Here is an 18,201-nt window from a genome sequence, read left to right on the forward strand (position 1 = left end):
GAGCATGTCTCCGGGTTATTCTTCTCCATATCTCCGGATTCCTACCGCAAGCTCAGAACCTTTTCACCTGGATCATCGCAGCTAGCTTGCTGCTATCCGAGTGGCTACTCCTGTCTAAAGTCTCTGTCCCGACGCATGCACCAATTAGCCTGGAGCTAGCCTATGCTAGGCCCATCTCCCGGCTAGCTGAAGAGGTCCATCAGCCACTCCTTGGGCTAAAATACCTATTTTGCCAGTTGGCCTGGACCCCTTTTACTGCCGATACCGAGCCCCGCCGATTCATCATGACTGAACTACCGCCGTAATCCGCCCGAGGGGTTTTTTCAACAGGCTCCTCCATTGCGACTTCCCCTGAATTTGCATCTGCTAGCCTGCTAGCCGCAGCCTGCTAGCTGTCTAGAGCATATCGGACTGTTTCCTGAAGAGGTCCATCAGCCAATTTCTTGGGCTACTATAACTATTTTGCCAATTGGCCTGGACCCTTTTACTACACGGAGCCCTGCTGATCCATCACGACTGGTCTGCCAACGTAACCGCACGAGGGGGCTACAACAGACTTCTTCTGTCACAACATCCCTCTAAGGCCCTTCTTCTAGCCCCGGGCCACCCTCCATCTGAATCGCCATGTCTCCAGCCTGCCTAGCTACTCACTGGACCTCTATGATCACTCGGCTACGCATGCCTCTCCCTAATGTCAATATGCCTTGTCCATTGCTGTTGACCGGGGCAGGGGTAGCCAGGTGGAAAGCATGGCCAGCCGTAGAAAAATGCTAATTGAAAATCTCAATTATCGTGGATTTATCGGTGGTGACAGTGTTTTCTAGCTTCAGTGCAGTGGGCAGCTGGGAGGAGGTGCTCTTATTCTCCATGGACTTTACAGTGTCACAGAACTTTTTTGAGTTTGTTCTACAGGATGCAAATTTCTGCTTGAAAAAGCTAGCCTTAGCTTTCCTAACTGCCTGTGTATATTGGATCCTAACTTCCCTAAAAAGTTGCATATCGCGGGGGCTATTCGATGCTAATGCAGAACGCCACAGGACATGTTCTGCATTAGCATTGATGAGAGTAATGATGAGAGTATAAAACTATTGACTATAAAAGTGTGATGTTTTCTGTCAATTTATACAGGTTGTGTCATAACAGGAGGTCCAAGGCAGGTTGGATTAATTTGCATACAGGGAGGGATCATGGAATCACTGTGGGCAGATGAGAGACACATTTTATTACAATGTGTAGATGTAACAAATCTCAATCAGATAGTGATATGGTCATCTTTATCGGATGATCACAACCCAATGTTAATGCAAGGTGTAACCACCAAAAAACTAGCTTCAACTGTCATAACAACTAGCTAGCTAATATAGGTGCTACTGTCTAAATTGTGAACTCATTAGCTAGCTATAGCAACTTCACAGAAGTGAAAAAGCAACCTTAACTGGCTTAATGTTTTACCTTGTCATGAAATCCAAATGCAAATGTCAATTCGATTGGTACCTTTCGGGGGTTTTCGGTCTTCGCGTTCAATGATACCGAATTCCTAGCTGCAGACTAGCAATTAATATCAAAGACTTGTTCTTATTCTGTCGGTATCGAGAGTCTAAGAGTTTAACCACGTGGTGTGGTTAAAAGATTCAGCCATCTACACAAACCTTAGGTTTATGGTCTCCTCTCAAACCTTGGCCCTCTCGTTATCGAGGTAAGCTGGTCTGCAACTTTTAGCCATCTTGTAATTGAGGGAAGCTCGGTCTGGTGATAGAAAACCCAGGTGCAGGTTTTATTCGGAAGAGCAGAGAAGGGCCTGTCCCAGGATGACCGACCATAACTATGCTCATGGGCGGTCCTCTGATTTAGTTAAACTCCAAAGGGAATTGGAGTGTTCTTCATTATAAACAGTCCAAAATCACATTACACAATTTCACAAGCAGTATCATCCACACTCATTCATCTTATACAACAATTAGATGTAAGCCTCATATCTGAGGATATTGTATAAACAGCGTTATGGTAATGTGGCCGCATTGTCTCTCATGAGTTTCACAAAATTGTACCAAACGAACCAGTTCATAGCTGGATTCTTCACCGATATTTTATACCTTCTCTAGAACATAAATGTTGTTCGGACCTCAAGTTCTGTGAGGTGGAAGAAATTCCTTTGTTCTCTCTATGAAAACTCCCTCTCTCTCTATAATGTGGCCATGAGGAGATAATCTCCTCCAGGAATTTATGACCTGAGGTCGCAGCAGCCTGAGTGTAGGAGACAGAGAGAGGAGGATGGTGCTCACTATACCCAAAGAGGGCAATGTCATGACAACAGGTACTACATAATCATATTTGATGATAAATAACCTAGCAATGGCAGCTATTAGTCTACTATAGCACGAGTCTGTTTGGTTGGTTGCTGGTTCTTGTCTCTCCCTCTTTCCTCCCTGCCTCCCGCTCCCCATGTCACTCACTCACAGGTTATCACCTCTGGTTAATAACGTAGCTTATAAAATGACTTTTCTGCTTCTTTCCTTACTCGGATTGGACCGGGTCAGGAACTGGCCTGGTCTGTACGGAACGGGTCTCGTTGTCCGCGGGTCCGTTCGGAACTGGTCTATATTTTTTTAATGTATTTATGCATATCGGGTCCGGGTGGGAAAGCTTCTGGTCCATTTCATCACGAGTACTCTGCACGCACCAGGAACCTTTGCTACATTGAATCATTAAAGGTTCATCCAAGAAGCTCTCAACTAACCAATGGTACAAAAACAGCGAGGGGTGACAATAATAAAGAAGGCAAATACTATATATACATATTTAAATCTGTAACAATGATAAATACCCATGGGGGAGCAGGGGGGTAAATGTTCATTGGGATGAAGGATATAATACCCATAGGGGGAGCAGCAAGGCGGTGATGGATACTCCGTGGCTTGGATTTCTGAGGTCCTTGATCATCTTTCTCCTTGGTCTTCCTGTGACACCTGTTGTTGTAGGTTTCCTGGAGGACAATCAGTGAGCACCCAATGGTGCATTCAGCTGAGCGTACCACCCTCTGTAGAGCCTTGCGGTCAGCAGCGGTGGAGTTCTGTGGTGCAGCCTGACAGTATGCATCACGGACAGTATGCCCGACAATATGCTCTCAATGGTGCTCCTGTAGAACACTGGGATAACACCGAAATTCTTCAGCCTCCTGACCATTTCAGCTCATCGGAGATGTGTATGCCGAGGAACTTGAAGTTATTGACCGTCTCCAAGGCGGCCCCGTTGATGAGGATGGGGGTGTGTCCAACTTGATTCCTCCTGAAGTCTACAATCCGCTCCTTTGTTTTGCTGAAGTTGAGGGAGAGGTTGTTTACCTGGCACGACACCGTCAGAGTGCCTACCTCCTCTCTGTAGGCCGTCTCGTCTTTGTTGGTAATCAGGCCTACTACTGTTGTGTAGTCAGTGAACTTGTTGATGGAGTTGGAACTGTGTGAGGCCAAACAGTTGTGGGTATTCAGGGAGGACAGGAAGAAATTGAAGACACACCCCTGTGCGACTCCCGTGTTGAGGTTCAGTGTAGAGGTAATGTTGGCCACTTTCCCCCCTCTGCGGAGCAGTCCGTAAGGATGACCAGGACCCAGATGCATAGGGTGGAGTTCATTCCCAGGCTCATGAGCTTTGTGATGAATTTAAAGGGCACTATGGTATTTGAAGGCCGAGCTGTAGTTGATGAACACCATCCTTACATATGCATTCCTTGTCCAGGTAGGTGAGGGTATTGTGCAGTGCAATGGTGATTGCATCTTCCGTGGATCTGTTAGGGTTGTAGGTGAATTGGAGAGGTTTCAGTGTGTCGGGGAGGGAGGAGGTGATGTGGACTTTAACTAGCCTTCATGACTAGCACTTCATGGTGACCGAAGTGAGTGCTACAGGTTGGTAGTCATTCAGTTCAACTACTTTCCCTTTCTTGGGAATGGGGATGATAGTGGACATATTGAAGCAGGTGGGGGGTAACTAAGCTAGCGATAACTAAGCTAGGTCTCTCTAAGCTAGAGAGAGATTGAAAATGTCAGAAAACACAACACCCAGCTGTTCTGCACATGCTCTGAGGGCACGGCTAGGGATACCGTCTGGGCCAGCAGCCTTGTGAGGGTTAAGATGCTTGAATGACTGACATACATCCTCTGTGGAGACATTAAGCATGTAGCCCTCGTTGTCCTCAAGCAGACACCACCACGTATTTGTACTTTTTAACCCTACAATTTACCCCGGTCTCCTTGCCGTGTTTTTAAGCACTGGAACTTCCCTCTTGAGTCTTTGTTTGTAGGTGGGGAGGAGCAAAATGGAGTCATGGTCAGATTTGCTGAAATGAGGACAGGAGAGAAACGTATACACTTGTTGAATAAGTGTGTAGCAGTGGTCGAGGGTAAAATTTTGGCGAGTTGGACAGCCAATGTGTTGATGGTAATTGGGCAGCATGGACTTAAATAAATTCCGGGTACGCGGTCTCCAGTTTTTTCAAGGTCAAATGAAGATATTTGAGAGCATTTTTTGTCTTGGCTTGGGGCGGAATGTATACAGGTGTAGCGATAATTCCTGAAAACTCTCTCGGAAGGTAAAAAGGGCAATGTTTGATGACCAAGTATTCCAAGTCGGGAGCGCAGAAGCTCGCAAGTTTGTGTACATTTCCCCCATCACACCACTTGTTATTGGTCATAAAGCAAATGCTACCACCTTTGTTCTATCTGCTCTATGAACTGTGGGTTTGGATGTTGGAGGAAAGCCAGGTCTCTGAAAAACAGATTATGTTGCAAAATCTGATGTCCCTCTGGAATGAGATGTTTATTCACTAGTGATTGAACATTGGCGAGTAGTATGCTGTTGGAGGACGGGTTGCCCGGCTTCTCAATCTCACTAAGACCGTTCCACGTCTGCCTCTACGTCCGTGTCTTCATTTCCTTCTCTCCAGTAGGACCCCCAGGCTACCCGGCACCTCACTGAAGAGGCTGGACCTATGTTCCTCAGTCTTTGGCGAATTTGGTAAGGTCGCGTGGACAGTGAGTACTAAGACAATTTGAGAAAAACACTTAGAACAAGTAGAAACCTGCAGTTTTGTAGGAGTTCGTGGTGAGGCTACCCATGTTTGTCGGCTCCATCTTGCCAGCATGGTAATGCAAATTGAGCTGCACCCTCCAACCCCAGCCAGTTTCGGCTTGAATCCATCTCGGCTCAAAAGGCTAATGGAAACAAAGCTTGTGACACACTGTTGTGGCGAAATCCTGCACGGAGCCTTCACCGTGCGCTGCTACTTTAAGAGCGCATCAGCTGTCAGAAAGGAGGAAATAAAGATAGCTCTTCCGGCTCTCTGTGGGAAGCTCTCGGTTGGCGCGGCAGTTTGATAGTGTGTGCAATGCTGCAGAATACTTTTTATTTTCAGCGTGCTAAGTTTGTAAAGTGTTTAACTCGAACATCTATGTTAACATCTTTTGGGACTGCACCGGTTATTGATCGCATGGATAAGTAGCAACGTTGGCAATGGAATAAACCTCCACTTCCCTCAATTTTGCTAGCAAACATGCAATCTTTGGACAATAAAACGGACGAGTTATTGGGAAGATTAAACTACCAACGGGACATTAAAAACTGTAACATCTTATGCTTCACAGAGTCATGGCTGAACGACGACAATATCAACATACAGCTGGCTGGTTATAAGATTTACCGGCAGGATGGAACAGTGGTGTCTGGTAAACAAAGGCGGCGGTCTATGTATTTTTGTAAAGAACAGCTGGTGCACGATATCTAAGGAAGTCTCCAGCTACTGCTCGCCTGAGGTAGAGTTTCTCATGATAAGCTGTTGACCACACTAGCTACAAAGGGATATTTCATCTGTATTCGTTGTAGCCGTTTACATACCACCACAGTCAGAGGCTGGCACTAAGATAGCATTGATGAGCTGTATTCCTCCATAAGCAAACAAGAACGCTCACCCAGAAGTGGCACTCCTAGTAGCCGGGGACTTTAATGCAGGGAAACTTAAATCAGTTTTACCAAATTTCTATCAGCATGTTAAATGTGAAACCAGAGGGAAAATAACTCTGGACCAGATACACTCCACACACAGAGATGCATACAAAGCTCTCCCTTGCCCTACATTTGGCAAATCTGACCATAATTCTATCCTCCTGATTCTTGCTGACAAGCAAAAATTAAAGCAGGAAGCACCAGTGACTAGATCAATAAAAAAGTGGTCAGATAAAGCAGATGCTAAGCTACAAGACTGTTTTGCTCCACAGACTGGAATATGTTCCAGGATTCCTTCAATGGCATTGAGGAGTTAAGGAGCATTGAGGAGTACACCACATCTGTCATTGGCTTCATCAAAAGTGACCGTATGTACATACCCCAAGCAGAAGCCATGGCAGCATCTGCACTGAGCTAAAGGCTAGAGCTGCCGCTTTAAAGGCGCAGGACTCCAACCTGGAAGCTTTTAAGAAATCCCACTATGCCCTCAGACGAACCATCAAACAGGGAAAGCTTCAATACAGGGCTAAGAAACTCAGCTCTGAAGCTCAGCGGATGTGGCAGGGCCTGCATTCCATTACAGACTGCAAAGGGAAGCACAACCAAGAGCTACCCATTGACACGAGTCTACCGGACGAGCTGAACTACTACTATTCTCACTTCGAGGCAAATACCACTGAAAAATGCATGAGAGACGAAGGTTGAAAGTCATGCGTCTTCCGATACACAACCCAACCAAGCCGCACTGCTTCTTAACACAGCGCGCATCCAACCAGTACAGCGCCCTTAACCACTGCGCCACCCGGGAGGCCCCTACCAACATGTTTTAAGCAGAACACCATAGTGCCTGTGCCCAAGAACACTAAGGTAACCTGCCTAAATGACTACTGACCCGTAGCACTCACTTCTGTAGCCATGAAGTGCTTTGAAAGGCTGGTCATGGCTCACATCATCCCAGAAACTCCAATTTGCATACCGCCCCAACATATCCACATATGATTCAGTCTTTATTGCACTCCACACTACCCTTTCCCACCTGGACAAAAGGAACACCTATGTGAGAATGCTATTCATTGACTACAGCTCAGCGTTCAACACTATAGTGCCCTCAAAGCTCATCAATAAGCTAAGGACCCTGGGATAAAACACCTCCGTCTGCAACTGAATCCTGGACTTCCTGAAAGGCCACCCCCAGGTGGCAAGGGTAGGTAACAGCTCATCCTGTACGCTGACCCTCAACACAGGGGCCCCTCAGGGGTGCATGCTCAGCCCCAGGCCAGGCACGACTCAAACACCATCATTGAGTTTGCCGATGACACAACAGTGGTAGGCCTGATCACCGGCAACAACGAGACAGACTATAGGGAGGTCAGACACCTGGCAGTGTTTTGCCAGGACAACAACCTCTCCCTCAACATGATCAAGACAAAGGAGATGATTGTGGACTATAGGAAAAAGATGACAGAGCACGCCCCCATTCTCATCAACAGGGCTGCAGTGGAGCAGGTTGAGAGCTTCAAGTTCCTTGGTGTCCACATCACCAACAAACTAACATGGTCCAATCACACCATGACAGTCGTGAAGCGGGAACGACAAAACCTTTTCCCCTTCAGGAGACTGAAAAGATTTGGCATGGGTCATCAGATCCTCAAAAGGTACTACAACTGCACCATCGAGAGCATCCTTGCTGGTTGCATCACTGCCTGGTATTGGAACTGCTCGGCCTCCGACTGCAAGGCACTACAAAGGGTAGTGCGAACGGCCCATCACTGGGGCCAAGCTTTCTGCCATCCAGGACCTCCATACCAGGCGGTGTCAGAGGAAGGCCCTACAAATGGTCAAAGACTCAAGCCACCCTAGTCATTGTCAACCCTAGTCAACCCTAGTCAACAACAACTGCCTGAGTTATACCAGGAACACACAATCCCTCCATCAGTACTCAGACTGTCCTTAATAGGCTGAGAGAGGCTGGACTGAGGGCTTGTAGGCCTGTTGTAAGGCAGGTTCTCATAGGACATCACCGGCAACAACATCGCCTATGGGCTCAAACCCACCGTCGCTGGACCAGACAAGACTGGCAAAAAGTGCTCTTCACTGACATTTCGCGGTTTTGTCTCACCAGGGGTGATTGTCGGATTTGCGTTTATCGTCGAAGGAATGAGCATTACACCGAGGCCTGTACTCTGGAGCGGGATCGATTTGGTGGTGGAGGTTCCGTCATGGTCTCTGGCGGTGTGTCATAGCTTCAACGGACTGAACTTGTTGTCATTGCAGGCAATCTCAATGCTGTGCGTTACAGGAAATATACTCCTCCCTCATGTGTTACCCTTCCTGCAGGCTCATCCTGATATGACCCTTCAGCATGACAATGCCACCAGCCATACTGCTCGTTCCGTGCGTGATTTCCTGCAAGACAGGAATGTCAGTGTTCTGCCATGGCCAGCGAAGAGCCCAGATCTCAATCCCTTTGAGCAAGTCTGGGACTTGTTGGATCGGAGGGTGAGGGCTAGGGCCATTCTCCCCAGAAATGTCCGGGAACTTGCAGGTGCTTGGTGGGGTAAGAGTGGGGTAACATCTCACAGAAAGAACTGGCAAATCTGGCGCAGTCCACGAGGAGGAGAAGGCACTGCCGTACTTAATGCAGCTGGTGGCCACACCAGATACTGACTGTTCCTTTTGATTTTGACCCCCCCTTTGTTCAGGGACACATTTTTCCATTTCTGTTAGTCACATGTCTGTGGAACTTGTTCAGTTTTGGTCTCAGTTATTGAATCTTGTTATGTTCATACAAATATTCACACAGTTTGCTGAAAATAATGCTGTTGACAGTGAGAGGACGTTTCATACATACTACCTCAACTAACCGGTGCCCTTACACATTGACTCTGTACCGGCAACCGCCTATTTGTATCGTTATTTTTTACTGCTGCTCCTTTAATTACTTGTTACTTTTATCTCTTATTCTTATCCATATTTTTTTAAACTGCACTGTTGGTTAGGGGCTTGTAATTAAGCATTTCACTGTCATGTCTACTACCCTGTTGTATTCGGCGCATGTGACTAATACAATTTGATTTGATTTGACATTTTTACAAAGCTTTGACATACAAAACATCAGACTGATAGACAGTGCAACTGAAAGCCTGAAGTCAACAGCTAAGACCCCCTCTCTCTCTCTTCCCTCTATCGCTCCAGTGCTTAACACTGCAGCAGACTTTCTTTTTTTTCAATGCACTTCCCTTTGACGCTCAGTGTCGCTGGGCTATTATTGCCCTGCCAGACGTATTTGTGTTGACATTTTAGTTAAAAGGGAGGTTGCTTGCAGGTTTATTGTGTATTGTTATTTGAACTATATTGATGTGCTGTGGTACTATTGAATGGTGGCCGAGAAGATTTTGGACATTTTAAGGCCTTTGTTTATCTATGAACACCACCCCCCCATTCATACCCTCTGCACTTCTCCACTGGGAGGTAATACAGATTATTGCAAATCCTCTGTTGATGACTGTGTTCTTTCTTGTCAATTGTTTCTATGATGTTGCCATTAAATTACTCTGACATTATTATTGTATGATATATTATTGGTTGGGTTACCCCTGTGCTGTGACGTGTGTTTTATATGGTGTGTCTTATCTTTTCTCTCCAATGGATATCTGGCTAATAGGCTACACTCTAGGCAGTCTCTTCTGCTGATGTGTGTGTGTCTGGGATGATTACTCTATCTATCCTACTCTTTTCCATTCGGCAGGGTTAATACCTGGCGGCCAAACAAAATCTTTATCTTTACCCCTCTCTAACAATACCGCTACAGTGTATAATGTAAAGCCAGAAGAAGTCTATGGCAGGGCCACTCACGGGATATACAGTGCCTTCGGAAAGTATTCAGATCCCTTGACTTTTTCCACATTTTGTTACGTTGCCTTCTTCTAAAATGGATGACAAAGCGAAAACGGGTTTTTAGAAATGTTTGCAAATTTCTTAAATAAAAAATAAAAAACAGAAATACCTTATTTACATAAGTAGTCAGACCTTTTGCAATGAGACTCGAAATGGAGCTCAGGTGAATCCTGTTTCCATTTATCATCCTTGAGATGTTTCTACAACTTGATTGGAGTCCACCTATGGTATTAAGTTGATTGGACATGATTTGGAAAGGAACACACCTGTCTATATAAGGTCCCACAGTTGACAATGATGTGAGAGCAAAAAAAACAGGAGTTTGAAGGAATTGCCGTAGATCTCCGAGACATGATTGTGTTAATGCACAGATCTGGGGAAGGGTGCCAAAACATTTCATCAGCATTGAAGGTTCCCAAGAAGACAGTGGCATCCATCATTCTTAAATGGAAGAAGTTTGGAACCACCAAGACTCTTCCTAGAGCTGGCCGCCTGGCCAAACTGAGCAATCGGGGGAGAAGGGCCTTGGTCAAGGAGGTGACCAAGAACCCGATGGGAATTCTGACAGAGCTCTAGAGTTCCTCTGTTTAGATTGGAGAACCTTTCAGAATGACAACCATCTGCAGCACTCCACCAATCAGGCCTTTATGGTAGAGTGGCCAGGTGGAAGCCACTCCTCAGTCAAAGGCACATGACAGCATGCTTGGAGTTTGCCAAAAGGCACCTAAAGACTCTCAGACCATGACAAACAATATTATTTTGTCTGATGAAACCAAGAATGAACTCTTTGACCTGCATGCCAAGCGTCATGTCTGGAGGAATCCTGGCACCATCCCTAAGGTGAATCCTAGTGGTGACAGCATCATGCTGTGGGGGAGTTTTTCAGCAGCAGCGACTGGGAGACTAGATAGCATCTCGAGGCAAAGATAAACGGAGCAAAGTACAGAGAGATCCTTGATGAAAACCTGCCTCAGAGCACTCAGAACTTCAGACTGGGGTGAAGGTTCCAACAAAACAACGACCCTAAGCACACAGCCAACACAACGCAGGAGTGGCTTCGGGACAACTCTATGAATGTCCTTGAGTGGCCCAGACAGAGCCTGGACTTGAACCCGATCTAACATCTCTGGAGAGACCTGAAAATAGCCTTGCATCAAGACAACCCATCCAACCTGACAGAGCTTGTGAGGATCTACAGCAAAGAATGGGAGATACTCCCAAATACAGGTGTGCCATGCTTGTTGCGTCATACCCAAAAATACAATGGCTGTAATTGCTGCCAAAGGTGCTTCAACAAAGTGCTGAGTAAAGGGTCTGAATGCTTTTGTAAATGTCATATTTTTTTTAAATTAGCAAAAATGTCTAAACTTGTTTTTGCATTGTCATTATGGGGTATTGTGTGTAGATTGAAGAGGGAAAAACTATTGAATACATTTTAGAATAAGGCTGTAACCTAACAAATGTGGAAAAAGTCAAGGGGTCTGAATTCTTTCCGAAGACACTGTAGGCTGGATAGCTGGGTTCATTTTATGACTATTAAGATTCCCCTAGCCTGCTATTCTAACAGCAATGTCATGATGTACCTGATTTGTTTGATAATGTATGGTCTTTCTTAAAGGAACAGTAACCTCATTGTGATTTGGTTGACATTTATTTGAAGGTTATCACTTGACTACAGCAAAACTCTGGTGATCTGAGATTTCAAATTAGCAGGGAGAGCTGTTAGAATGTTCTGGACTTGTATGTCAGGCCACGTTTATTATCTGGGTGGTTTTTGGCCTGCCTCATTCCTTGGCCCAGGTCTACAATGTGATTAACTTTTAAAAACTGTTTTTATTTAACTTGGTAAGTCAGTTAAGAACAAATTCTTATTTAAAATGATGGCCTACCCCGGCTAAACCCGGATGACACTGGGCCAATTGTGTGCCGCCCTATGGGACTCCCAATCATGGCTGATTGTGATTCAGCCTGGGATTGAACCGGGGTCTGTAGTGACACCTCTAGCACTGAGATGCAAAAAATATACTCATGCCCAGTGAGAAACACCATCAGTAGAGAGCTTTACCATCGTTCAACTGTCAAACACATTTCTAGTGGAGAACATACAAGGGGGACTTCCTGAAGGTTAGGGCTTCCGAGTGGCGCAGTGATCACCAGAGTTTTGATCACTGCGCCACTCGGAATCCCTAACCTTCAGGAAGTCCCCCTTGTATGTTCTCCACTAGAAATGTGTTTGACAGTTGAATGATGATAAAACTCTCTACTGATGGTGTTTCTCACTGGGCATGAGTATATTTTTGGCATTTAAATCTTCCATTGAGCACCCTACTTCACTGCATTTTTGATGATCTGGTTCTTTTTCGAGTGCAGTATTCCTGCTCAGTATTCCTGCTCTTATACAGTATACTGTGCTTATATTCCGCAAGATGGCGCCGATGGCAGCTTCCCTTCTAATCCTTAGGATACTGCAGTAATTTGTTTTTTTAATGTATTCTTTCTTATATTATTAGCCCAGAAAACCTTAAGTGGTATTACATATAGCCCGGGAAGAACTATTGGATATCAGAGAGAAGTCAACTTACCAGCAAAACCAGCACTACGACCAGGAATATGACTTTACCAAAGCGAATCCTTTGTCTGCATCTCCCAGTGCATTTGAACTGATTCCAGAGGCCAACCCAAAACAATGACGCCGGAGGAGAATGAGCCGGAGCGATCTTCTAGTGAGGCTTTGGAGGTGCGCATACCACCCGAGTATATTACTCTCTAATGTCCACTCCCTATTTAACAAAGACGATGAAATCAGGGCAAGAGTTGCTTTCCAAAGAGATATCCAACATTGTAACATACTCTTTTTCACGGAAACATAGCTAGCTTGGGATATGCTGTCGGGAGTCTGTACAGCCAACGGGAATTTCAGTGCATCATGCCAACAGAAATAAACATCTCTCCGGTAAGAAGAAAGGCGGGGGTGTATGTTTCATGATGAATGACTCATTGTGTAATCGTAACAACATACAGGAATTCAAGTCCTTTTGTTCACTTGACCTAGAATTCCTCACAATCAAATGCCGATCGGTTATTGTCACAGCCGTGTATATCAGATAGCCCTCAAGGAACTTCACTGGACTTCATGCAAACTGGAAACCATATATCCTGAGGCTGCATTTATTGTATCTGAAGATTATAACAAAGATAATTTGAGAACAAGGCTACCTAAATTCTATCAGCATATCGAATGCAGTACATGACCAAGTAACATGCCCTCCCCCGCCCTCCTTTTGGCAAATCTGACCAGGATTCCATCTTGTTGCTCCCTTCCTATAGGCAGAAACTAAAACAGGAAGCACCCATGCTGAGGTCTATCCAACTCTGGTCTGACCAATCATATTCCACGCTTCAAGATTGCTTCAATCACGTGGACTGGGATATGTTCCGCGTAGCCTCAGAGAATAACATTGAAGTACACGCTGACTCGGTGAGCGAGTTTATAAGGAAGTGTATAGGAGATGTTGTGCCCACTGTGACTATTAAAACCTTCCCTAAACAGAAACCGTGGACGGATGGCAGCATTTGCGCTAATCTGAAAGCACGTTTCACCGCATTTAATCATGGCAAGGCGACTGAATATGGCTGAATACAAACAGTGTAGTTATTCTCTCTGTAATGCAATCAAACAAGCAAAGTGTCAGTCTAGAGACATAGTGGAGACGCAATTAAACTGCTCAAACACGAGACATATGTGACAGGGTCTACAGACAATCATGGATTACAAATAGAAAACCAGCAACATCGCGGACATCGACGTCTTGCTTCCAGACAAACTTAACACCTTCTTTGCCTGCTGTGGGCTCTCCTTGACCGTAGCTGACGTGAGTAAAACATTTAAACGTGTTAACCCTCACAAGGCTGCCAGCCCAGCCCAGGCTGCCAGCCCTAGCTGTGTCCTCAGAGCATGCGCAGACCAGCTGGCTGGTGTGTTTAAGGACATATTCAGTCAATCCCTATCCCAGTATGTTGTCCCCACATGCTTCAAGATGACCACCATTGTTTCTGTTCCCAAAAAGGTAACTGAGCTGAGGTAACTGAACTAAATGACTATAGCCCCGTAGCACCCACTTCTGTGATAATGAAGTGCTTTGAGAGACTAGTCAAGGATCATATCACCTCCACCCTACCTGTCATGTCACCCTAGACCCACTTCAATTATTTGCTTACCGGCCCAATAGGTCCACAGACGATGCAATCGCCATAACACTGCACACTGCCCTATCCCATCTGAACAAGAGGAATACCCATGTAAGAATGTTGTTCATTGACTACAGCTCAGCATTCAGCACCATAGTACCCTCCAAACTCATCATTAAGCTTGAGTCCCTAGGTCTCGACCCCGCCCTGTGCAATTGGGTCCTGGGCTTCCTGGCGGGCCGCCCCCAGGTGGGAAACAACATCTCCACCCACAAGGATGTGTTCTCAGCCCCCTCCTGTATTCCCTGTTTACCCACGATTGTGTGGCCATGCACACCTTCAACTCAATCATCAAGTTTGCAGACGACACAACAGTGGTAGGCTTTATTACCAACAAGAGCGAGACAGCCTACAGAGAGGAGTTGAGGGCTCTCGGAGTGTGGTGTCAGGAAAATAATCTCTCACTCAATGTCAGAAAAACAAAAGAGATGATCGTGGACTTCAGGAAACAGCAGAGGGAGCACCCCACTATCCACATCAACAGGAAAGCAGTGGAGAAAGTGGAAAGTTTTAAGTTCCTTGGTTTACATATCATATCACCGTGCGGTCTGCACAACGCATCACTGGGGGCAAACTACCTGCCCTCCAGGACACCTACAACATCCAATGTCACAGGAAGGCAAAAAAGATTATCAAGGACAATAACCACCCAAGCCACTGCCTGTTCACCCCGCCTCCATCCAGAAGGCGAGGTCAGTACGGTGCATCAAACCGAGAGATAGAATCTATTTTTCTGTCTCAAGGCCATCCAGTTTGTTAAACAGCCATCACTAGCACAGAAAGGCGGCTGCCTACTTACAGACTTGATATCATTGGCCACTTTAATAAATGGAACACTAGTCACTTTAATAACGCCACTTTAAGAATGTTTACAAATCTCGCATTACTCATCTCATGTGTATACTGTATCCTAGACTATCTATTGCGTCTTAGCCACTCTGTCACTGCTCATCCATATTTTTTATATTTATATATTATTAATTACATCTCAGCAGCGCAAACATTTTATTTTGATCTGAATAAGCTTTGTTAAGGATCAACATTACGGCTATAAGTGGTCCTTATAAACATCGGCAGAGACATTTAAAAAGTGAAACAGACTAACAATATTTGGCATTCACTCATGCTAATGTGCTGGAGGTTTGCTGTCAAGCCTCTGTGCAATTGCTTTGATTTGATGCATGGAAAGAGGGTGCATTCTGACTGGCTCTTTGAAGACCATAGCATGGGCAGCATTTCAGGCACAACACCCAGTGTGTCTCCTAACGGCACATTCACACAGGCTAACCTGATTGTACTGTAGTAACGATGGCTGCCAGGGCTGCCAACCCCTCTGGCATGACTGGCACAGTTTGTGTTGGCGGCAGGGCATCAGTGTCCCCTATGTGGGCTATCTGTTTCTGCTCTCCAGATCACCAATTAACTCCACTCTTCTGCCTTCTACACCCAGACTGACGACGTGCCAGTATGGATGGTTTGAGCTGCAATATATCACCTCTACTTTCTGCATTACTCATTTTTCTGTCAAATGTAGTAAACCAAGTCTGCTCAGTCTTATTCCCCATCACCCGGAATGGTTTGAAAGTCTTCATAATTAGTTTGCTGACAGATCTGCTTTTGGAAAGCCAGGCTGGGCATTATCACACAAGCCAACGTATTTATATGCGGGACACGTTCGATTGGAGAACCATCTAACGAGTGAACATGTAGTTCATCTGAAATGTTCTGACGAGAGTTTAAAAACAGCATTTATTTAGTTTTGCCTGTATTAAGCACAAGTGTTAAATCAGCATTGGATTCCTGCATAGATTCCTGCAAATGATTGCCTTGATGCAGTGAGGAATTGCCCCTGTATTTTTATGGGCTGGTTTCTGTCTGTCTTCATAGTCTTCTAAGAGCCCATTGTATTTGAATTTCCAAAGCATCCTGCAATTACATTTTCATAGCGTTTACTCATACTAAAAAAGAGAGCTGAAAGTGTGTGAATGTTTTAGTCAACTGTTTGAGGATCGTTTATGTGTGTGTGTGTGTGTGTCTTCAATATGCCTCCCTACGTGTCTGTACTTTTTAGGAAAAAACATTGCCATAGGTTTAAGAGTGGGCTTAGGAGGAAGTCAGCTTGAAATGGGTTTTCAATTAAAAAAAGGCAATTTAGCCGCAGTTTGAGAGGAGGGCTCTTGCTCCTTTCCGGATGGGCAGATTTGCATAATTGTCCCATAAGGCCTGAATTAGCGTCTGTAAATCTTAATTTGATAATGCATCTCCTCGTTGAGGTGGCAAGACGGAATTGGATTACGGTCTTAATTCTCATTAGTGTTGTTTGACAAAGGTCCTTTTCATAACACCAAGATGTCATCAGCTGAAATTTGAAGGAAATTAATTCCTTTTTATAGCGGCATATTGGTCCAGGGCCATCTTCTCAATTCAGTTAATTTCCCTTTCATAAAATCTTCCTTTCTCTCTTTTAACACTTCACCTCAACTCTTGCCTTTCATATTGATTAACATTCACTGGTCATATATCATTGTAAGTGACTATCATTTTAGCTGATTGAATGCCTCCTCAGTATTCCACTCATGGGGCTCTATTTTGAGTGTCTTTCAATCCAATATGCTGGTCTCTAAAGATGTAAGACAATCCAACAGTGAATGTTTGTCTAATTTTCATCTGTTGAAGATAATTTGCTTTGGGATTTTATTGTCAAAATACAATTTTCATTATGGTTCAGCCAAAATAGTATATAATGCTAGGTTCATCCTTTCTGCATTCTCCAGAATGCAAAGCATTGGCAATGTTCCCACCTCTGATCTCTGTATTCTCTCTTTTTTTCAGGAAAGCAGAATAAACTGCATCCGAATAGCCCGCAAAGGTAAATTCAACATGAATATTGTATGGACCTTTTATGGATCTCCCCGAGTCTCTGAAGTCCTGTAGGCTTTACTGTAGCATGTTGACCTTACACTCTAAATGCATCTCCAAAGATGAAAAGATGTGTTGGGTTCAGGTCCAAACACTAGTCTTTGTGCTGGTATTCCAGACATTTACAGTAGATGGAGTTTAGCATGTGGGAGAAGCAGGGGGACTTCTCTGAAGATCCATGTTGTTTAGTGATGAGGCAGACTCCTGTGAGCTTTCCTCTCCTTGCCTTCAGAGAAAAGGACAACAGGCAGGGAGAGATTAGAGGTCAGGCTTTCATCATGCTTGTTTGGGGGAACACAACCATATCAAAGGCAGTTCCACTGTTCCCGTCAGACAGCTACACTACTCCGAGGGGGAGGGAAACATCTGAGGGCTTTTGACCCGTCTGCTCAAGAAGGGCCCTTCACATCAAAAACACAAATGTAACTACTTGAGCCCATCAATATGAGCAATGTTTCTCGCCCCTTCCTCCCCCCACTCTCTATCACCCTGCCACAGGGACTCAAAAGAACATGAAAAGGGCATAGAAGTTGAATCCGGATGGCACCACAGGCTCTACCCCACTACTGTTGTGTGCTGTCGGATCGTGGTGACTAATAGCCATGTATTTATAGTTATCATAGTGCTGCAACAGTAAGCCAGTCTTGCTAGTAAATTGTCTTGGCAAGGTGTACTTTTCGGTGAAGATGTCTTTTTTGTGACTGAGTAATGAAAGAGACCAGGCTCTCTTGAAGCATGAAGCCAAAAGGCAAGGCAAGTCATTTTAGCTCTGAGTCTCACTCCATCTGCTCCTCACAGACACCCAGTTGGGCTTTGATTAATTACATCTTGACACATTGATGAACATTAAACAGTACGTGCCTCTTGTCTCTCGCACATACTCTAGGTGGGGGGAGAGAGAGAGAGAGAGAGAGAGAGAGAAAAAAACGTAAAGGGCTTTGATGAGAACCCTATGGAAATGTATTTGAACGTTCAGCCACATTGTACTTTAACCCCCAAATAGCTTTCAAATTGGTTAAGATCAACATGAGATACTTTTTAATCAGCCTTTTAACATCCTTCTTGAAAAACAGGAAATAACATTGTGTCCGACAGGGTTAAGTAAGAAGACCAGCTTTAGAAACTACAACTGATGTAACTAAACTG

At 45.0% G+C, this 18,201-nt stretch overlaps 1 protein-coding gene across 3 annotated transcripts in view; it reads left to right on the plus strand.

The window, feature by feature from the left end:
* LOC112235448 (receptor-type tyrosine-protein phosphatase U) overlaps window positions 1-18,201 on the plus strand; it is a 323,340-nt gene that overhangs the window by 205,696 nt on the left and 99,443 nt on the right. For all 3 annotated transcript variants that reach the window (XM_042304415.1, XM_042304418.1, XM_042304417.1), the window contains exon 13: window positions 16,969-17,005. In XM_042304415.1, coding sequence (XP_042160349.1) covers window positions 16,969-17,005 — 37 coding nt within the window. The remainder of the gene's footprint in view (window positions 1-16,968; window positions 17,006-18,201) is intronic.

Source organism: Oncorhynchus tshawytscha, linkage group LG23, assembly GCF_018296145.1.
Source record: "Oncorhynchus tshawytscha isolate Ot180627B linkage group LG23, Otsh_v2.0, whole genome shotgun sequence".
Classification (NCBI taxonomy): Eukaryota; Metazoa; Chordata; class Actinopteri; order Salmoniformes; family Salmonidae; genus Oncorhynchus; species Oncorhynchus tshawytscha.